We start from the raw sequence: 22,613 nt of genomic DNA, 5'->3' as shown, positions 1-22,613 counted from the left end.
CATCTTATCTTGTCATCGCTGTGCTTTTTGCCCACCCCCCTTGTTTTATCAGTTATACGGTGCATACCCAGTTCTCAGATTAATTTTTCTCTATATGTTATCATTTAGTTTAACATTTAGCCGACACTAAGTATAAAAATTTGCCAATATTTCAACAGAGACCCAAAATAATTTAGCTGAGTTTAGTTAGCAAGTTCCTATCTTATTACACATCGATTTCCTCCAGCCTGCCAGAACAACAAACGCCTGTTCTGAGAGATGCTCACTCATCTGCTGATGTACAAATCACACTAATGATGCTGAAATGAGCACTTCAAAAGCAAAAGCACTCCCCTCAGTGTCAAACCCTTACCCTCGTCGCTCGGCAGTCAGACTGCTCCAGTTATGTACTGAAAATAAAGCAGACAGACTTGCTTTTAGTTATTGGAAGAGGCAGGTTCACATTCTGCTCAACCTCAGAATTACGCCAGCCCAACCAGCTGTATGGCTGACAGAATACGCAGCATGGCTTGTGTTGGAAGGGACCCTAAAGCTCATGCAATTGCAACCCCCTACCATGGGCAGGGACACCTTCCACTAGACCAGGTTGCTCAAAAAGTGTTCATTTTGGACACAAACTGTGCTTTCCACATAAATATACTCTTCATGAGCAAAACAAGCTAATTAGGTAGAGGTGCATCTTTTGGTAATTACTGTGTTTCTACTGCAGGCTTCTTCCAGCAAGACTCAGTCACAAATCACACTTCCCTACAGAGCTGACGGAGAAGGAGGACCTAACAAAAGCACTTCAGCTACATCTGTGCTGACAAGAAGGCAGAGAAAGCAAAATCTTGCCCAAACATGAGCATCCTTTAACAGATGCTGGATACCTCTCCTTCATTAAGGCAAACAAAAACAAGCTGCAGCTTAAGCACAGCACAGGCAGTGAAACAGGATTTACATCACATGAACAGGCTGCCTCGGTGAGGGATGTCTCTGAAGGGGAAAAACCAAACCAAAACACAAACTCAGGCTGGTCTCTATCCTCATGCAATCTCTGTTCTCCCGCTGAGCCTGTGTGCAGGGCAGCACGCAGCGCCAACAGCGACATGCAATGCCACAGGCTCCGTTTCTGGAGGCCATAAAGCTGTCTCCACATGTGACTGTCACCAGAGCAACAACCTCCCCTCACTAGACTGCACTGTGCACACCTCAGCCGAGCCTCGGAGTATCCTCTAGACACAGCGAGGTTTCGTACAGCCCTGCGTTGTGACTGGTGCTCCCTGGAGAACAAAGCCAGCCTGAGATGCATTTACAAAACAAATCAGAGCGGATGCAGAAATCAGGCTGAGGTGCAGATAACAACAGCCCTCTGACACTGCTCCCTCTCAACAAGCATCATTCCCCACCTTCTGCCCAAACTCTGACCAGGCACCTTCTCAACTCAAAAGCAGCACAGTTTTAACTGGATTTTTAACTCCCTAAGCTGGTGGTGGGTTTTCAGAGCTGGAAAAGTGGCACTTGCACAGATTTGACAAGGTCCAGTACATCCGTTTGTACATACTTACACTAAAAAGTGCATTACCAGAACGGATGCACTGAACACATCTTCCTTCCACTGAGCATCTGAGCTTCATGAGTTCTTGCTGTTTTCTCAGATGTTAAATAAAATGGATTAACTGGAAATTAGCCTTATGCAACCTAATGAGTTAAACACCAATTGTTATCTTTAACATGCTGATTCATTACATCTAACAAAGCTTGTGATCGACTAATTATCCTCAGCTCCACTTGCAGATGCTGAGGTTGATTTGCACTCAGCAAATTACTACAGAATGAAGCGAAACAGCACCCAAACCTTTTCTGGTGCGTCCTCTGTGCAAGATAACATCTGTACCTCCTGATCCATCCCTCTGCTCCTCCCTCCTCCAGATCACCGCCTACCCAGCAGAAAGTTCTCTTCTCTGGGGTCTCTTTTGGAAGGACACAAACCAGAGTGTTTTACCTTCCTGGACTGGTGGTTCTTCCCTCCTGTAGTCTATCACCAAGGGACCAAGGGCACGGACAGTTCTCCACCTCACGAGACATCCAGTTAAAGAATCTCTCAAATATGCCAGTTTTCCAAACTATTTAAGCAGCCCCCAGCTGTATATTCTTCCCACTGTAAGATCTGAAAAGTTTCAGGACTTCTGGGGTTTTTGCTGCTTGGTTGTTGGGAGGCTTTTCTACCATATTTGATGAAGAACTAGTGACAAACATATTCTCTTGCATAACATTTCCATGCTTATTTTTGCATTACACACATTAATCTCCACTTGGTAATATGAAACAGATGTCTTGCCACTACAGCATCAGTGATCCACACCCACTGCACACAGGTACAACTGCTGCAAAACACCCAATTCCATCTCAAGGCACAAGTGCTAGAAATGACTTCCCCAAAGTAGCGATTTCACCGTGTATTAGACTCAGAGAGCCCAGTTTCATTTAAGGAGGATTCCAGTCATTTCAGCTTTGAGGCACTGGAAGGTAAAGAACAGCATATCTCCTCAGGCACAGGGCACTTCTGCCACCTCTGAATGGAGGGACAGGGACTGTGTGCAGGGGCAGGAGGGGACAAGCTGGACATGCCACCTCACACCCTGCCTTTAACACAGGCACCACTGACAGCTGATACTGAGCTTCAGCACACGGGGATCCTGATTGCCCACTCAAACATACAAAAGGTGAACATGATGTTTAATTCTAGAAACCAAGACTGAGCCCCTAAACAGGAAGCTGCAGACACCCAGAACCTGCAGGTTTGGTGTCCAGAAAGCCAAGACATCTGTGGGACTGGGAGAGGACTCTTAAACAAGGGTATTTTCTATTTCCAAGGTTGGAGATTTCTGCTATCTTTTGCACCCAGCCAGAGTAAGCTGATGCTGCGGCTGGCTGTGTGCCCCTGCTCCCACACAGCTGGGTCTCTGCACCCCCTGCCAGAGCCCCATGTGCTGTCCCCCCCCACCCAGGGAGGCAGGGTCTGCTGCAGACCAGAACGGGCTCACTCCCTACAAGGGGAGGGGTTGACAGACAGACAGGGGACAATTCCAGGGGGAAAACAGTACTCCTCAGATGAAGGTGGTCCTGAAAATATGAGTCCCCACAGACACACACAGGCAGAGGGCCCAAGCCAGGAGCAGGCTCAGGCCGAGAGCTGTCTCCCCATAAGCCCTGCAGGCTACGCCTCAAAGCAATACAACTCTGCCATAAATATCTCAGATTAATTCTGATCCCAGCATCAAATCCACTTAAGAGACGTAAAAGCCTCCTAGTGCCCAGAGCCGCCTGCCCAAAGAGGGCTCTGCAAATGAATCTTGGGCTGGAGAAGAGAAATATTATCAGGCACAGCAACCCATTTGTACAATTCTTAGTAACGTCGTTTGTAGGAGACAAATGGGACGAGATAGCCGAGTTGACATCTTGTATTAGAAGCACAGCCTCAAAAAACCCTCCAGTACTGGACATGGAGGCACGGGGTAGGATCTGTGTAAATACTCCATACTTTCTGGAAAGAGCTCTTTCTCCTTAAGGGACTGATTGGTAAATGACACCGTATGCTCTCCAGTCTGTTTCAGGAGCTGCTTGCTCAGTTTTATAGACATTTCTGCCCAGACACCTGGAAGCAGGAGCCGGCAAAGGGGCCCTGAGGGACCAGCCACCCTTCCCGCATGTCCCCCACCTCCCAGAAGCGCGCTTAGCAGGGCGAGCTCCGAGCACCCGGGCTCGGGCTCCGGCGGCGGCAGCACCACTTCCACCGGACACAGGCCCCCGAAGGCGCCGCTCCCCGCAGGTCCCTGCCGCTCCCACCGGCGCCCTGAGGAGGAGGAAGGAGTTCCTGGGGCCGCGGGAGCCCCTGCTCGGTACCCCCCGACGGGAGACCCGAACGGGGGGTGTCCCACACACACGCACGCATACAGCCAGTGCGGGACGGGAGCGGCGCTCGGCTGGGACTGCGAGAGGAAACCGCCGCGTAGAGCCGGGGTTTGGGCTCGGAGCAGAGGGAACGCGAGTTCACGGGTTACAAACAGCCCGTTGCGCTGTACCGGCGCTCCAGCGCGCTGCTCGCCGCACGCCCCCCGAGCAGAACCAAGTCCGAAACACTTTCCTGTCAGTACAAACACGTCGGGAAGGCTCCGCGACCGCAGTCGCTGCTGCCCGAGAGCGCCTGTGAAGCAGCGCCCGGTGAACCGCGCAGACCAGCGGCTGAACGAGCGGCGGCCGGAGCGATCGCGGCCCGCGGTGACCCGCCTGTACACACCGGTCCCCCCGGGCAGCCCTGTGAGCACAGCCGGGGGGCACCGTGGGCCTCACCCCCCGCAGCTGCCCGGGATCAGGCGGCGGAGAAAGGGCAGAGCTCGCCCCGCTCCTCCCGGCCCCGTTACTGCCGCTGACCGGGATCCCCAAAAAGCCGCGGGCACGGCGGCAGGAGAAGCCCCCCAGGGCAGGCGTGCTCTCCGCGGGGTCCCGGCTAGAGAATCGCTGAGGCACCAGCACCCTGATAGGCTCAAAACAAGGACCGAGGCCACCCCTTCGCCCTGCACCGCTTAGCGGAGATGGACCCCCCCCCCTCCGAACCGGGCAGAGCGGAGCCCGCTCCCGAGCGCACATCGCCAGGAGTCCCGCGGCTTCCCAATGCTCATACGCGAGGCAGCTTTGGGATGCCAGGAGACGACAAAGGAGGAAGGAAAGCCCCACTATGGAAACCCCTCCTGGAAAAGGGGGTAAATCCCCACAGCAGCGCTTACTTGTCGTGCCTAGCGTGCTCCGGGATGGCGCCGAGCGGCCCCGGGAGCGCGGGGTGGCCGCCCTGCTGCAGCCTGCATGTGGCTAGGTGCCGGTGATGCTCGTCCTGGAGACAGGCGTTTTCGTGGTACAACTTGGCCACTTGCTGCTCCAGCTCATCTATCCTCCGCTTCTGCTTCTCCAGCAGCTCCTGCTGTGTCTCAATGATCTTGTTCAGCTCCTTCAGGTACTCCGCCGCCTTACTGGGGTTCTCGGCGGGGCTTTCCATGGCCTCCCCACACCTCTCACCCTGCGGGAGGCAGGCGGGGGGCGCAGGTGCCGGCCAGCCCGCTCCGCTGGGAACTTGGGCGAGAGGGAAGAAATAAATAACCCGCCGGAAACCAGCCCCCCTGCGAGCTCCGCGCTTCCCCTCCTAGTGCAGTGCCTGCCTGGGCAGGCGGAGGAGCGGCGCGCCGCGGCTCCCGGCCCCTGCCGCCATTGCTGATGCTCGGCTCCCCGCCGCCGAGCGAGGGCAGAGCCGCCGCCGGAGCCGCCCGGAGCCCCGGTGCTGCCGCCGCCGCCGCTGGCGCACGGGCGCTGCCCTGTCCCGCCCCGCCGGAGCCGCCGTCTGGCAGCGCCCCGCCGAGCTCGCAGCCGGGCATGGGAGCCCGCCGCCGGCCAGGGCTGCTCCTGCGCCGGGGCCGCTCGCCCGCCGAGCCCAGGGATGCGCTTTAAGTAGCCGCTGCCACCACCGGGGGGCTGAGCGGACTCCGCGGAGCGGCACATCCCATCCCATCTCATCCCATCCCCATGGGCCCTTCCGCGGGCGCCGTGGGCGCCGCCGGCCCCGGAGAGGAGCGGGGGTAGCTCGGCCGGGCCCCGGGGTGGCTGTGCCCGGGGATGCCGAGAGAGCCAGGGGAGCAGCGTGGTGTGAGCGGGACCCGCCGTCCCCGGAGTGGCACCGCTGCCCCGGGGCTGGGGCTCTCCCGCTGCCTGCCGGGGTCTGGCCGAGCACCCGCGGCTCGGGTGGCTGGACCCTGCCTCTCCTGTCAGCAGCCTGGCGGACACCCAGAACCTCCCTGGGTGAAACGCTGCTTCCGATAAGGCTGCGTCAAGCCAAGGAAAGTATCTGAGGTGTGGGTCCTGTGTCACCCCCACTGAACGGGGAATGCCGCTGGAAATCGGGAATAAGAGAGGGAAACAGAGGGAGATACTGCAGGAAGGACATGGGAAGGTGAAGATGTGTTTTTCCCCATTCTTCCTCTCAATGTCTCCTTCCCCCATCACCCCCCTTGCTTTTCTACCTCTTCACCTTTAAACTGAGCAAGTTTTCAATTAGTGCTGTTCTCTGGAAGCAGCCGTTTCTGCTGTCAGTAAAACACAAGCCCTTTCTCCTCGCGTTGACTCTGACTCCATGGTGCATGGCTTCGGAGCACTGCCTGAGCAGAGCCAGGCCAAGGGGCTGGCAGGGGCTATGGGGAGGTTGGGATCACCCCATCTGCCTGTGGGCTGAAGCTTTGGGAGCAGAGCTCCAAAGTGGAGAGTGCATATCCCAACTGCCCCCCTCTGGCTCTTCCTGCTTGCTTGTCAGTATGGGAGGAAGTGGCACATGGAGAGGATCAGGCCTGGAAGCACCAAGATTCATCTGACAGTTTCATGTGCATTCTGATTTTAGGTAGAAACACGTTACTGACAAAACAGCCACTTTGGTTGTGGACATACGTTCAACAAAAGGCTGTTGGGGTTCTCCACGTGACCAAAGCACGGAAGGCCCATTTCCAGTCCTAGTGGGGATCACAAACTCACAGGGAAGTCTTTAGCTGCTCCTTGAAGAGGTCAAGCTCCTTTTCATAGAATCCCAGACTGGTTTGGGCTGAAGGAACCTTAAAACTCATCCAGTTCCAACCCCCTGCCGCAGGCAGGGACTCCTTCTGCTAGAGCAGCTTGCTCCAAGCTCTGTCCAACCTGGCCTTGAACATTTCCAGTATCTTGATGAGTATTTGCTGTTTGTGGGAAGAGCTGCTCATCACAGGATGCCCCAGGGGAGCCGCACAGTGGTGCGTGAGGCAGCTGCATGTTGGTCCGGGCTGGAATCGATCAATAAAGCAAGTGAACTTGCTGCTTGTGTGCAAAATTAAACACAAGGTGAGACACTCGGAGCTCATTAACCTATCTGCAGACACTAGAAGCTTTTGAAGCATTTCTGGGAGAGGACAGCTGCAGTGGAGCAGCAGCAGGTCGTACACACAACCAGCATCTGGTCCAAAACCATGCTTTTAGGTAGACGTTACCAGCACTGCTGAAGAGGTGTGTGCCCATGCAAATGTGATTCCGTCTTTCTTTTACAGGTTACACGGACATGCCTCAGTTCTGAAGTGGAGCAGCTGGACCTCATTCATCTGGTGGCTTACAGTCCTGTTGGACAAGCCAACTGAGGAACAACCACATGCAGAGGGGCTAGGGGCTCTCTTGTGCCTGGTTGGCTTTGGAGGGTATAGTAACAAGAGAATGAACTTGACCTGCTAGTGAGAACCTCAGCTGCTTGTGCTTTCCCATAGATGACATGGAGAACATCAAACCTCTTCCCAGGAAACCTTGAATTAGACTGATAAATATAGTAAACCCTCAGGGGTGCCCTCGTGTTGGCTCCCTGGCCCGTGTTACTGGTGGGGTTTGTGACACCCAGCATGTGGAAGGGACGAATGCTCTGTGTCTGAGGGGATTGTTTGTGAGCCTCGAAAGGCCTGTGTGCTTCATCATGCTCTATACATTAACAAGAAGAGGTAAACTTAGAAGATAAGCACATTCATGGCATCCATAATATATGCAGTCTCCTGTGAAGTCAGACTGTAAAAGCAGATCCAGATTGTTCAGGTTTGCTCTGTTAGAAAATTAAGTGACACCAAGCCTAACCTTTTTAGATATGACAATCACCAAAACAGCATCCTTCTTGCTTGTAACACCTTACCTCAGCCTGCCCATTCTTATTAGCTGGGCAGCAAATGGTTAGTTCTTGCCTGGGAAAGAGGATTTCAATACAAAAGGAAATGCTGCTCATTCAGTAGCAGGACTGTAGCAGGATTCTCCTACTTATTTATTATTAGCAGTACATAATTATCCCATCAGCTTTGGAGGAAGCTCAGGATGGGCTTCATTCGGGCCTGTGTCAAGCTGTGGTGTTTTCTGGCAGGTCCATACCCTGCCAAGTGTCATGTGTGAACGCAGGGGGATGCTTTCTGCTGCCTGGCCAAAGTGATGGGTGTTCAGAGACATCTCCCTGGCTCCCAGGACTCCACATGCTGTTAGATGCCCAACAGAGATCAGGCACGTTGCCTGCTTCTGAAAATCTGACTCTTGTGCTCACTACAGGCTTGGCTAACTGTGATGTTCTGTCAGGTTTTATTGTGCTGCATGAAACCTACCAGCACACGATCCTGTTCCAGAAGTGGTCTATGTGGCCAGTAACACTGCGAGTGAGCAAACAGTTCCAGTGATATTTTCAAAGTAAGATAAAACCACGGAAAAACCTCTGATACATATTTTCCATGTAAAATTAATTAGGTCAGTGTAATGTAAAAACCCAAGAAACAGAAGTCACGCAGTGATTTGTGCTCAATCTTAACTCTGCCCTCCATCTCTCTCTTAAAGAATTCTCTTGGAAGCTGTTTATTTGTGGCTTGTGATGCTCTATTACTCCCACCCCCACCTTTAATTCTCTTCTTCTCTCCTTGGTTTTGCTGTATTGCATTTAGATATTAAGGAATTTTATCCTGCTGTTAGAGTTTATCCTGTTACTAGAGTTTATATGTAGGTAGGTATCAACCTCTTTCACCCTGTGTTTAAACTGAAACAGGGGAAGTTCAGGTTAGACATAAGGAATAAGTTCTTTACTGTGAGGGTGGTGAGGTGCTGGCACAGGGTGCTCAAAGATGCAGTAAATGCTCCATCTGTGGCAGTGTTCAAGGCCAGGTTGGACAGAGCCTTGGGTGACATGGTCTTGTGTGAGGCATCCCTGCCCATGGCAGGGGGGTTGGAACTGGATGATCTTAAGGTCCTTTCCAACTCAACCCATTCTATGATTCCGTGATTCTATGTCTTAGTGGCATGCTTTAGGGGTGGACTTGATGATCTTGATAAAGGTTGGACTTGATGATCTTAAAGGTCTTTTCCAACCTAACTGAGTCTATGATTCTATGTGCCTAACATATGTACACTCTTTCAGGTGACCTTATACATGACACACACGTTCCTTTTTCCGTAACTGCATTTGCGCACCCAGATGCCTGTTCATCGCCAGCGGGCTGTTGGGGAATCAACCTGAGGAGTACCAGAAACATCAGTGTTCTTTGCAGCCTGCTTGCTGCATGTGTTTGAGATTCCTTGGAGAAAGAAGGCAATGGAGATCCCAGAGCTGACCAGGGCCTCATGGGCCACCCTCTGCCCCAGGGACTGACACCTGAAGCCTGTTAGAAACTGTGGCTTGTTCTCTCCCTTCTCTGGGTCATGTATAACCCACTGTTAAAACCTGGCAGCTTATTTCTCTTACCAGTATATCTGATTTCTACTTAGAAACACAATACTTCCCTATACCTTTTCCAACCCAAAACCTTTCTTGCAATAAGATCTTGTAAAATATGATCGTAACTCCATTTAACTTTTTCTTGGATGAACTGCTCTGCATCCCTCAATCCCTCTTCTGAAAAGGGACAACCCTTGTCAGCTACAGGCTCAGCCCTGGAGTCCTCTGCTCTTCATTCAGGACTGTGAGCATCCTCTATGGTACCTGCATAGCTCTTACGGCATGACAACAATTAGGGGGTGGTTTTACACTGACCAGTTTACACACTGTTTGAAGTATCACATGTTCAACATGCCAAAATTACAGACCATATTTCAAGGCGTGTACACAAGGCTGGAGAAAGTTCAGCTTTAATTTTATGAGTGCTGATTCTGAGTGTACCAATCATTACTGTTTGCATGAATTGCCTTTCGATTTATGAAACAAATGATAAATTGGTTCTTCCAGGTTATTTAGCTTAATCTGGAAGTTTGCCTAGTTTTGTCCAGAGCTAATGCATCTGAGTACCCAATTTTAACCAAGACTTTGGCTCTAATGAGCATGTCACAAAAGTATTCCCTTTGTGGCTCTGTTAGTTTCTGTGAGTTTTCTCTCTGTATCTTGTATTAAGAAGCAATATTAGGGAATGTTAGTAGGCAAAAACGATTGTGTCATCTCCTGCAAACTCCTTGGGAAAGGACCATGTCTGTCAATAAAAAACACTGTTAATGTAAGGTACCAAGCTTCTCTAATATTAAAGTGGGATAAGTTACAAAGGAATGTTTTGTTTCTTTGGGAAAAGAGGAAAAATCAGTGATGGCCTTATAAAGGCAAGAGCATGCTGTTTAAAGAGATGGTTCCCCATTTCTCTTGGGGAGTATGATGTGGCAGTGGCACTAATGCAAAGCTTGCCGTAAGCTGGGGAACATGTGTGCTGGTACTCTGGGTTATGGCACACATGCTGAGTTCTTGGCAAGAGGGAGGAAGAACAATAAAACCATGCAGAGAACTTGCAAACGGAGCACCCAGTGTGATCAGTGGGGGAGCTGCAAACCACTTCCTCAGCCCTTGGATATCAGTAGTGCAGAGGGGACTTGGGAAGTACTGCAGCAGAGAATCACAAGGGAAGAGGGATGCATGCTTCTGCTAGATGTCTCTGGGAGACTCTCATCATCTGCAACTGCACTGCAATAGATGAGTCCTACCAGCCAAGTGTGGGAGAGAGGAGCTTACACATCCAAATTCACTTCTGATAGGGTGCTCAGACAAACAGACTCAAAGAATCCCAGGCTGGTTTGGGCTGAAGGGACCTTAAAGCCCATCCAGCTCCAACCCCTGCCATGGTCAGGGACCCCTTCCACTGGAGCAGCTTGCTCCAAGCCCCTGTGTCCAACCTGGCCTTGAACACTGCCAGGGATGGAGCAGCCACAGCTTCTCTGGGCACCCTGTGCCAGCGCCTCAGCACCCTCACAGGGAAGAGCTTCTGCCTAAGAGCTCAGCTCAGTCTCCCCTCTGGCAGGTTCAAGCCATTCCCCTTGGCCTGTCCCTACAGGCCCTTGTCCCAAGCCCCTCTCCAGGTTTCCTGCAGCCCCTTTAGGCACTGGAGCTGCTCTAAGGTCTCCCCTTCAGGAGCCTTCTCTTCTCCAGGCTGCCCCAGCCCAGCTCTCTCAGCCTGGCTCCAGAGCAGAGCTGCTCCAGCCCTTGCAGCATCTCCATGGCCTCCTCTGGCCTCGCTCCAACAGGATTTCTAGTTGTGTTACGTTTCTGAGGGTATATGGGCTATAAATTTGCCTTGAGCTACTTGAGCTTCCTGGTTATGGTGATCACAGGGATTTTCAAGGCCAGTTATAACAACAAACAAACTCAAAAGAAGATTGTTTAAAATTCATTTTATGATAGTTCACATTCAGAATGGGGCTTAAGAAGAGGCTCGGAATAGTTTTGTGGCTCTTTTTTGTCTACTCAAATTAATCTTTCAGAGTGAAACCAAACAAGACAATTTCAATCCAGAAAGAATTTTGCTGTGAGAGTGACAATTCATTTTGAAAAGGGGCTTGAATTGAACTTAGAACTCTAATTTAGCAATAAATATAATGAAATTTGGGGTATGGCTGTAACTGCTCCTCTGATAATTGAACAAGTTATTTTATAAATGGTGCAGAAAATCATTTCTTGGTACTTAAGATGGAGTTGGAGCCAAATCAGGGCTGGAATGAAGGATTTTCATCAAGTCATAATATTTTAAGTTGTAGGATAAACTGTGACTGAAGGAGACAAATGTATGCTACAGTATCAAATACCTATTGTCAAGAGCAGACAAGTCCCAGAAGAAAATACTTCACATGAGATAAAGATGAACAGCACAGGCTTATTGGCAGGAGCAAAAACCATCAAGCATCAGATAAGGAAGCTGAATACTAAAAGAGGAAAGCAAACCAATAAAACCCTCCTAAAATCACAGCTCCATAAATGCGCTGAGAGCAAGGAGAAATAGCAAATGCTCAAATACCCATTTCCATGTTTCAGCACCGTTTCTTGTAGTTACATGACTTCATTGCAGCATGTTGTTCTTTTGCGCTTACAAAGCAATAAAATACCATATACAATATTAAATACTAGCACTTCAATACAGAAAATCACAACAAAATGCAGCAAAGTTTTCTTGTTGTCTGTTCTGGGTAAGAACTCAACAAGCAAACTTGCTCATACTGAAGTGTTGGAGGTTCTTGTGAGTGGGTTGTTTTAAGCATTACTTAAAGAAATAGCTAGCTATGCTGCGAGAGTTAAATTCACCCACTATTTCCCATTTTAAGATGCTGTATTCCATTTGGATTCCATACATTTCCATTTCAACATTTTCCTGTACTTTAATTGGCTGACATATTCTTCTGATTGAATTATCCTGGTGAATTCCAGCATGTCCTGCTTTTCAGAGTAAGATCTTGAGGAGAGATGAAAATCAGATCCTATTCTAGTCTCTTTTAAACATCCATGGAAACCAAAGTTGGGGAAAAGCCAGAAGAAGCAACTCTGATAAAATATGATGTCCCCATAAATACTTATTTCCTTTGCCACAGTGGTTTTAAGTTCATGAGAGTGATGAAAAGTACAGATTTTTATCATTGATTTCCTGTTCTCATTCCACATCTGTAGCTGGCATGGTGGTTCTGGGATACTATGACCAGAAACTCAGTGAGATGGCACAGTACTTGGTTTCAGATGGTATTTTCAGTATGTATTCTGTCCATTCCATCTGACTCTGATGGATAAAATCCCAAATTCTTTAAAAGCATGGCATACTATAATGTGTATGATCAAAGAGAAGAATCTGTGGTATGGGTTATCCTAATTACAGCACTTACTAACTTCTGAATGCTGGAAACTTGAGCCTTGCCAGTCCTTTCAGGCAGTACACAACAGCATAGCTCCTGGCTCGGAGAAGTTCTATATGTATTAAGAGAAGGAGAAATAACTTCATTTGTAACCAAGGAATAAAAGTCATCCCCCAGCTTTATCACTGACAAGAGCTGAGGGAAATCTAACTTATTCCATGTTATTTGCAGCAATACTTTAAAATCAATGTGCAAATTCAGACTGGGAACTCTTCGATCCTTTTCCAAAAAAAGACACTGCATCCCAAGATGAACAAATCCATTGCAATTGCTTCTTGCTCAAAACACCAGTGCTAAGCCTCCAGCTGTCTTAGGTGAAGATTCAAAATCAGGAAATGAAAAACTGAATAGGAAAATGCTAAGGTCAGACAGGATCAACCTTTCCTTATCCCTTCTCTTTCATGCTGTCAACAAGTATTCAGGAGGGGATAAAACGTGTTGATGCTGGACTGTAACATTAGTACTAGTCTGTTATTTACAATTTCAGCTTAGAAGCCTTGGAAAGTACTTTATCACTTGATCTCCAAACTAGCATTTGTGACTCCTCAGCCTCTGCATTTTATGAGCATTTGTACTGTGGCTGCATCGAGAAGCCCTAGAGCAATGTAGTTAAACTCTATTGAACTCTATGAAGGTTTAAAGATAAGGGAGTTATTTCTGTCAAAGCTAACATGAAAAAATAGATTGGCTGCTTCATAATTGTCAAATAGTGGCCAAAAAAAAAGCCTTTTTTTCATTATTATTGTTTTGTTTTACTCTTTTAATCAGAACCTAGTGTTGCATAAGCAAGGGCTATGAAACATTGGGAATACCTGGGCACTCTAGTCTCAAGGATAGGTTGACCTTACGGAGCACGTGGCTTTGCTGCATGTTTCCCATTACTATTGAAAACACAGTTAAAGTGCTTCACATGCACATGGTGCATCTCCAGTGCCTCAGAGCTGGCCACACAATCAGGGCCCTGTACGTGCTTGTGAGCAGGAACAATCAGAGTAAAGGCTTCACTTGGATCAGTGCTCTTGAAAAGCATCGACCCTGCTCTCTTATAGAGCTGAGATACCCACAGTCATTTCTGGAAGCTTTTCCAGCTAGGTTCTTGCCAGCTGAAATGTAAAAACCTGAGATATTCTTGCTCTTAAATGGGATTTTCTCTTCCCATAAAGAACCTTCTCTCCAGAGGAGCCCAGTGAACACTTACTTGGGCAGTCACAGACTGGCAGAGGGCAGACTGGCAGACTTGTTTTTCTAAGACAGCTTCCAGAACTGACCCTGTCAGTGGGTATCTGAAGGCAACAGTAACTTAATTCACTCCAAAGATGAATTGGGATTCTACTCGAAAGGAAAAGTAAAAAAGGAACGTCCTATGAAGAAGAGATGGAGATGTAAGGTCTTGAAATGCAAGAGGAGAAGATTTACTAATGTGCCACGCATGGTGAGAAGAGGACATCAAAATGCAGCTCCTGGGTGTTAGTGTGTTTCCTTCCAACTGTCCTTCATTCAAGCCAGGCAAAAGCTATGAGCAAAGGAAAGTGCTTGTTTACAAGCTGCAGGGCCAACATAGTTGTAAAGGTTTAGAAAGACCCAAATAATAGAAAAGAAGAAAGTGGTATCTGACCTCTGCGGGTAGCCAGGTCCAAAATCCAGATAAGTCTGTAGGATCTGACACGTGCTAGATCCTTCCCTTCATCTGTGGGGCCTCAGTGTCCATGTACACTTCAGGGTTCAGTCACAAAGGAGGAACGTGGACCGAGGAAGTGTGTTAGCTTTCCAAACCTCTCCCCCAGTCTTCTGGGATGGGCATAGGAACAAATGGCATTTTATTCATAAGAGTTTTGATCCTCAGCCTGTTCGGGACACTTTGTTTTCTCTGTATTGACAACTAAGTGCACTTCTACCTTTGGAAATGCTGCTTCCTTCTTGGTAGAGAAGGTGCAGTTTACATAATGTGCTAAATCTGTTCAATTTCCCACATGGAGAAGCTAATCCCAATCTCCATTTAAAGCTTTTTATTGTGCTGAGCTTTGTATTTCATAGCCCCATGTAATAAAGAACTATCCTCTGTATCTTGAATTAATTCATGTGAGTAGCTCTTTACTGAAGCACAGAAGTGTCACTAATCAAATACTTTGGGGTGAGTGATCTTGAGACCTGTCTTTGAGGAATACAATGACAGGACTGCTAACTGGGAACTCCGTTTTGCCTCTCAGTGACCCAGGCATTTAAGCTTCTTATTGCACTTCCTTGCTGAATTACTACAGGAAAAAAAGATCCATTATTAATGTTTGGGTCTACCTTTCACCTGAGAAAGAGCTTTTCCAAAAACCAATGTAGAGAAAATACCTCACGGTTGTATTTGTATTGCTCAGATCTGTTAAGAACATGGTTCTTCCATTACTTTAATGTATGCCTTTCCCCTTCACGCTGCAAAAATAAATCACTTCCCAGCTAAGACTTGTCAAAAAATCATTGTTGTGTCATTTCTTTATTTCATGCTCGCTATACATCGACATTTGAAATCAATCTCCAGGAGTTTCTGATGTACAATGAAATAAATTCAGCCTTTGGGAACAAAAAGGGCTTTCAAAAAGGTGTAGCTACAACTGCAAGCAGGTTTCAACTCATTCCTTTTTGAACTCTATTATTGTCTGTGAAGTTGTTTCCCCCTTTCAACTCCCTGAATCTCTGCACTCCATCTGCCGCCCATGCAGAAAGGACAAGCACGGGGCATTTACTGCATGTGAGCATTCTCCTTGAAGCCAGGTGCCACCCAAAGCAGAAGCCCAGCATCTGAACTCATGCAGGCCTTTGCTGTGCTGTTCACTGCTGCTTCAGAGAATGCTTGTCAGAAAGGGATTTATCTCTCTAAGAGTCAAACTCAAAACGTGAAGTAGACAAAGCCCTTGTTCTGCTTGCTGCAGCAACAGCTGTAAGCTGACAAGGGACTTTTTTCTTCCTTTTTTTCTCTGTTTTCTTCTCTTTCCCTTCTTTCCCTTCCATCTCCCCTTCTTCCTTTCCATTTTCTTCTTTCTCTTCCTCCTCCCTTTTCCTCTTCCTCTTTTTATTAATCTGCCATTTTCCTTTTAATTTTTCATCAGAAAGGTGCTGATGACATTATTCATCAGCCTGATCCCGCTGAGAGCAGTTAGAGCATCCCATTGTGAACTCAAGGTCAGCAAAACTGTAATTCAGGCACTCTGCTCTTCATCCTCCACTGTTGCAGTGCCTGATCAGGAGGAATTCTTGACGTCTGCACGTACAGAACACTCCTTCTAAAAAGAAGAAAGCCAAATGCTGCTTGCTGGAACACTGCCTATCAGCTCTCCCAAAATCCAACTGGCAAAGGAAGCACTCCCTTGTTATGCAAAGTCCCTGTTTGTAAACAGCGTTCTGCTTTAAATTGATTTTAATGCTTTGCCTTGGAGAACGGAGACACGTCTTTTCCCAGTATAAACCCACTGCAAGTGCCATCTGGTGGCAGAAGTCAATTAAATCTGCTCAAAATGCTTTCTGCAATTATTAAGGGGTAAATTTCCAGAAGGATGCAAAGTGATTTAACCATGCAGCTCTCATGAGGGGGTATGTGCACCTTTGAACGTGTGGGTTGGAGAAATTCCCACAAAGACAGGACAGCTTGGAGTGAAAATACAACTGATTGGCATACCCAGATAAATGCCTTCCCAGTGCAGGTATTAGAGTGCAACGATTCCCAATTTCAACTCAAGAAAACAGGATTCATCTTGTTTCACTTCCTGTCCATGGTCCTAAGCTGCTCTCATCAGAATTTTTGGGGATGGAGCACTCAATGCCTTGTTATAGGGAGGAACACGTTTTTCTCACTAAAGGGAAAATACATGGTGCTGCATTGCACTGCTGAGTGCTGTATGGAGTCTATTTTGGTACACATGACTTAACGCAGAGACCCCAGACGTTTAGGTTTTCTAGCCAAGATTTTAATAGATGCTTGAACTATTATTATTTGACATTTATGAAAATGTGAAAAATTTCTTGGGAGAACTATTCAAGAGTCATCGTCTCAAGGTGAATTTAGGGTTTCTTTTCATAGGAAGGCTTTGCTGGGATATTTTAGCCCCCCTCATAAGTATATGCATATCTGGAAATACAGTTTTCTACAGCAATGTATCTTTTGGCCAGTATCACCCATATGGATCTTAAACACAGGTACCATGTTCTTTTCTTAGTGTGCAAGGAAATATTCAGGCTTGAGAAGGCATATGCTGTGAGGCACTGGTACATCTGTTATGAAATCCTTCTGAGAAGGGAGAACTGGATAATGGGATGGATTTGCTTTCTATCCTTGTCTCTAGATGTCAGTTCTTGAAGCAGAGTTGCTGACAAAGAAACAGGGCTTGGTGCTGGGCTATAGTCTCAAAAGGAGCTGCTCGAATGCCTATGAAAAACTCAGCTGATACCTAAACACCCATACAAATAATCCCTGCAAAGCGTGTAAATTCAGGTCACCATTTAAAGCCCCAGTCAGAAGATAACCTGTGTTTGAACTGAAGAAGTCCTGTTGTAGCTATTTCAGTCTGAAGAATTTCCATTGAGGATACACCATCAAGTAGGGTTTTCCAGGAGAAGTAGTTGCTGATGGTCACACCTAGCTGTGAACATTTACCAGGTTTCTGTGGGTGAAAGCCAAGGGGTTGGTCCTCTTAAACCAGCTGTGTTTCTGATGCAGACTCAACATGTGCAACTTCTGCTGTTGTGCCACAACAGAGGGAATCCTCTTGCCCCATAGGTTTGTCCATGCCCTCCTCCCCTCCAGCTGCTGACTGCTTGAGACTATGCGCAGCTCATATACACTGACTTTCAGCTCGGGGCTGACCCTTCCTAAGTGATGCTATCTGTGACCCAGGACAATTTAACAGTGTGACACACAGTTTTCTACAAAAGTGTCTCAGTGTCCTGACCAAGGACATCAAAGGAAACAAGAGAAAAGTGATCTCAAGCATTTGGTTCCAGACTGAGAGTGCAACCTATTTCTTTTGTGCTTTAAGGATTCAGAATGACCAAAACAGCATCCCAGACTGGTTTGGGTTGGAAGGGGCCTGAAAGCTCAACCAGTGCCAACCCCTGCCACGGTCAGGGACCCCTTCCACTAGAGAAGCTTGCTCCAAGCCCCTGTGTCCAACCTGGCCTTGAACACTGCCAGGGATGGGGCAGCCACAGCTTCTCTGGGCACCCTGTGCCAGCGCCTCAGCACCCTCACAGGGAAGAGCTTCTGCCTAAGAGCTCAGCTCAGTCTCCCCTCTGGCAGGTTCAAGCCATTCCCCTTGGCCTGTCCCTACAGGCCCTTGTCCCAAGCCCCTCTCCAGGTTTCCTGCAGCCCTTTAGGCACTGGAGCTGCTCTAAGGTCTCCCCTTCAGGAGCCTTCTCTTCTCCAGGCTGCCCCAGCCCAGCTCTCCCAGCCTGGCTCCAGAGCAGAGCTGCTCTAGCTCTCACAGCATCCTCATTCATGGCCTCCTCTGGACTTGCTCCAACAGCTCCATGTCCCTCTTATCATGGACAATTATGAAGTTAAGGATAAAAATATCTATGTGAATGGTCAGAAACCCATTCTAGATAAAGCTTTTCTGTTGCTGAAACAACAGCAAGGCATGAAGTCATTATTAGTTGCCAGCAACAATTGCCTGTTATGCTGTTCTGTGAATCACCCCTCTGAATGGAGCTCACAGTAACCTGTAATTTTCATATGCAGAATGTCCAATTTCAATGCAGTGATAAGTGAGAAGGAGGAGAGCACATTTAGTTGAATCATTCACATATGTACGTGTCAACAGCACCTCAAGCAAAAGGAACTCGAGTCAGCCTTCCAGCAGCCCTCAGCTCAATTGGCCATCACTTGGTACAACTGGCAGGGCAGCCTGGCTGGCAAGTGACTGGTGCAGAGCCCACCAAGTAACAGCTACCAGTGCAGTGTGAGCCAGGGAGGGTACACATGGCACTGAAATCCATCACACTCCAGCTGCTGCACCTATGAATCATAGAGTGGGTTAAGTTGGAAGAGACCTTGAAGATCATCTCGTTCCAACTCCCTGCCACGGGCAGGGATACCCTTGAAGGTTCAGCAGTCTTGGTGCCTGGCTGCAGCTTTACTGACTCCAGTTCCAGTGCCATCATTTCTGTAGCCTTGTCACTTTACCTGGTGTAATCCCTCATGTGGGGGTTGAGAATGGCATGGAAGCAAGTTTTGGCATGGTAAAACTGGCTGTGTGCAGCCATGGTTCTGAAACCATGATCCAGGAGCCAGCGGTGGCACACGGAGCCCTTTTGGCTGGGCCACTGAACAAAATGACTCAAGAGACAAGTGTCAAGGACTTGAAAGAGAAGCATTAAAAAGGTGGGAAAGCACTGTCACACTGATTACTTCGGTAGGGTGAGGAAGCACCCACGAAGACTCCCATCACTCTCAGTATTTCTGTGATAGCAGCCTGAGTAGGAAAGTCTGTTGTGCTCTGAGAGGAGAAAGAGGAAGCTGCCTGAGAGCTTTTAATGGCATAGCTGCAGTCACAGTCACAAACATATTTTCCATGCAGGATAATGGTAAAATGAAACTAGTGTCATTTAGCAAATACTTGATAAAATTAACCCAACTTTACATTCCAAAATTAAATTGAAAAAAAGCCAACCAGTGGGAGAGAGCAATTAATTCATTTCGTGCTCCCATTTCTTCACCACTTAGAGCTTCTGGTTTGGTGATAATGAGGTAAAGCAATAGTTTATTTACAACGTTGTACTGATTTTTTAAGCATTACAGCTAAGAAGGTAAAGAAGCTGCAGTGCAAACAGGAAATACAATATGTCGCTCTCACAGGGAGGCTGCCTGTGGGTAATAAGCAGCAGCAATAGCATTGAGGAACAGAGAACAGGAAGGGGTGAAGTCCCCCTGCCAGAGCAAAGTGCAAGATACAAGTATTAGGAGAACACAAGGAAATTCCAGCATAGTCCATTGAGTTTTCTCCGTAAACTTGAAAGCTTTACCCAGGTAAGAGCAGGGAATTTCTAATGTAAAGTGCTACGAGCCCACTGCAGCACAAAGCTGTCCCTCTGGGAAGGAAGCTCACTGCCTGCACTGGCTTTGCTCATTTCCCACGCAGACACCAGGGCGCAGTTGGAATTCCTGTGTCTATATGCTGGACTCTGGAGCTCCTCACACACAAGTAATTGCTGCTGAGTATCTGTAGCAGTAACCATGGAAGCAGCTGGAAGGTCTCTGGAGAACATACGAGCCCATGGCTGTATGCGCCACGGAGCTGGGCGAGAACTTTGTATGTGTGTAGCTGAGCCCATTGCTGGTGCGTGCGAGCAGGGACCTAAGGAGCTGTCTGCTTTCAGCCCCTGAGCCAGGAACTCACATTTGCTATTGTTTTCTAGCTCTCACCTGCTATTAGGAGGGACACCACATCAATAACCCCTGAAATAGTTCCCTGGGAGTGTTTTAACTACTGAGCAGAACTGTTGATACAGAGAACTTAACAACCACATCTGTTTCGGTACCACCAGAGCACATTTAAGACTGATTAAAGTCTTAAGGATCTATGTTATTCTCCCTTCTGCTGTCTCTGCTTGCCTTCAGTATCTTAAAACCTTCAAACCCTCACAAAATGACACTGGTCTTCATTGTAATAAGACAGAGCTTGTTTTTAACATGAAGTGGTCTTGTAACTTCAGACCCTGAAGCTGTTGATCCCATAGTCAGTGATCTTGTAATGAAGTAGGGGCTTCAAGGCATGTATACGCCTATACTGGTATTAAAATAATATACTATCAGTCTTTTTGCTTGACTTCAGCCTGCAATTGATGCTCTGTAAGCAGCAACTGACTTTATAACTGCCTTGAAACTAATAGGGCAAAGTATAATTCCTCAGTTCTGCTATCAATATTTGAAAGCTAACCTTAACTTCCACCCTCCTTTGCACTGTAAGGGTGGATTGCTGTGTCCGGAGCAATTGCAAGCACATTTTAAATTAGCTCTTAATTCTTGTTTTAAAAACATCTGTAGAAGAGCTCTTACACCTTTTCAAAAGCATGAAACCCTGGCTTCCTGCAGGAGAGTTCCTCTACTTGCTGTAAGCAGTGAATGCCTCAGGGTGGGAATACAGACTGCTTAGGAGTGTTAGTAGGGAAAACATGCAAGATTCTGAAAGTCATTTAATTTGGTACATACGATACATATGAGTAATTGGATCTATCTCACCACTGGCATATACAATCACAGCAAAAGAATGAGCTGCGTGGTGCAGTTTGATATAGAAGGGTAAAACATATTTCCACCTAAAGAGCCTCTCTCAGAATTTCAACAAAGCAGTAAATCTTCGACAATCTCTGTTTGTTCAGTTGCTGTTTACAAGGGCTCCACTGTGGCAGGCAATGCTGATTTAATGAATCTGTACACACCACCATCCCTCATGTAATGTGCTTTTTCAGATGTAATTTAACATAATGGAAATTTCCTAGAAAGGTAGATATTAATTTTCAAAAACTTCTGATCATCCATTCAAATTAAATGTGCCCAAGGTCATTCATCAATGCAGGATGCAAGCTGCTGCTCACGAGACAGGTGCCATCATTTATACAGTGCAATGCTCAGTTCATGTAACACCTCTGTTTCAGGCAGCAGTAATACCGCCTTAGTTAAGGAAATGCCAACAGATTAAAATGTTCTCATGGTTCATGAAATAGAGGGTGGTTTGACAGCATTATTACAAACGTGGGGAAGCCCAGTGCATTTAAAGCTTGTGCTCTGCACTTAAATTATAGAAACAAAGATGCTGTGAACCATGGGAAAAGATGGCAATGTCATAGTCATCTGTTGATGTATGTAGTTACAGTGACTATATAGTGGTTCCTCTACAGCCATATTTTGGTGTAATCACTGACATTTCCACTATGCTCATACCATCTACGGGGATGGCGTAAGTTCCATTAACTGAAAGAGCACAAGCAAGAGCTGACCTCCGGGTAGGGCTGTGTGAAATGAAGACAAACTTACCCTCTCTTTCATGTGAGAAGTGAAAACAGTGCAAGGGTTATTAATGGTTTATGGCAGAGGAGTGCCCAGTACAGCACCTGACCTGCCTGTAAATAACATACATTAATATGAAACTCATTTCATTTATGGCTACAGCTGGTAGCAAAAAATATACGTAACTGTGGGCTGTTCAAATCAGCGCTTCAGTTCTGAGCCAGCAACTGAATTAATTATACACTGATTTTACCATGCATGCTTGCTCACACAGTGCACAACTGTGGATTTGGGCCCCGAGTTCTAAAGCATCTGTTGAATATTTACACCCAGGTTCTCAATGCAAGCTCATTTGTTTCTTTTTGGCTTGGAGCACGGGCAGAGAAGTTAACATCTGTTTGCAAAGGCCATGCAATCACATTGTACCCTGCAAAGTACATTTGGTTATGGAGTGGCCTAAGGGCCTGTTTGCAATTAGACAGGAATCATAATAGATGCATGTATTAATTTTGTGGAACAAAAGAAGGAGAAGGGAAATATGTGATTTTTCCATTAACGAATGCTGGTTCTTGCTGACTGAAGCAGAACATAAGGGGAGATGATTTTTCCTTCCTGTTTCTGATTTTCACAAGAAAACCTGTGAAAACCTGTGAACTATGTGGACTTACCCATACACATACATAGATAGAGTTCTAGGAACGGCCCCCTTTTTGCATGGAGTATGTCAAGTCTCATTGATTTTAACTGTTATTGAGGAACCGCAGCTCCTCGCTAGGCACAGAATCACCTCTGTAAGAGTCTGTATAAAGCACGTGGTTTGAATGTGAGTGCAGAGATGCTGAAATTAGCACCTTAGAAGTTGCTGAAGGTAAGGGAAGCAAATAAAAATATCAAATTAATGGAAACATATTTTGGGAAGTGATGATCAAATAGG

At 47.2% G+C, this 22,613-nt stretch overlaps 2 protein-coding genes across 6 annotated transcripts in view; one reads left to right on the top strand and one right to left on the bottom strand.

The window, feature by feature from the left end:
• The window catches only part of IQSEC1 (IQ motif and Sec7 domain ArfGEF 1), a 335,931-nt gene extending 330,623 nt beyond the window's left edge, over positions 1–5,308 (bottom strand). For 3 of the 5 annotated variants that reach the window (XM_061357814.1, XM_061357816.1, XM_061357823.1), the window contains exon 1: positions 4,767–5,307. In XM_061357814.1, the coding sequence (XP_061213798.1) occupies positions 4,767–5,032 (266 nt within the window). In that variant the 5' untranslated portion in view covers positions 5,033–5,307. Of the gene's footprint in view, positions 1–4,766 lie in introns of all 5 variants that reach the window. The other 2 variants (XM_061357822.1, XM_061357815.1) reach the window with 1 other exon arrangement.
• The window catches only part of HDAC11 (histone deacetylase 11), a 656,323-nt gene that overhangs the window by 462,218 nt on the left and 171,492 nt on the right, over positions 1–22,613 (top strand). The window lies entirely within an intron of this gene.

The sequence above is a fragment of the Neopsephotus bourkii genome, unplaced genomic scaffold (assembly GCF_033783945.1).
Source record: "Neopsephotus bourkii isolate Nb327-2 ecotype Australia unplaced genomic scaffold, CSIRO-AGI_Nbou_v1 NB_923, whole genome shotgun sequence".
NCBI lineage: Eukaryota > Metazoa > Chordata > Aves > Psittaciformes > Psittacidae > Neopsephotus > Neopsephotus bourkii.
The sequence above is the reverse complement of the archived record's forward strand: the minus strand, read 5'-3'. Positions and strand labels throughout refer to the sequence as shown.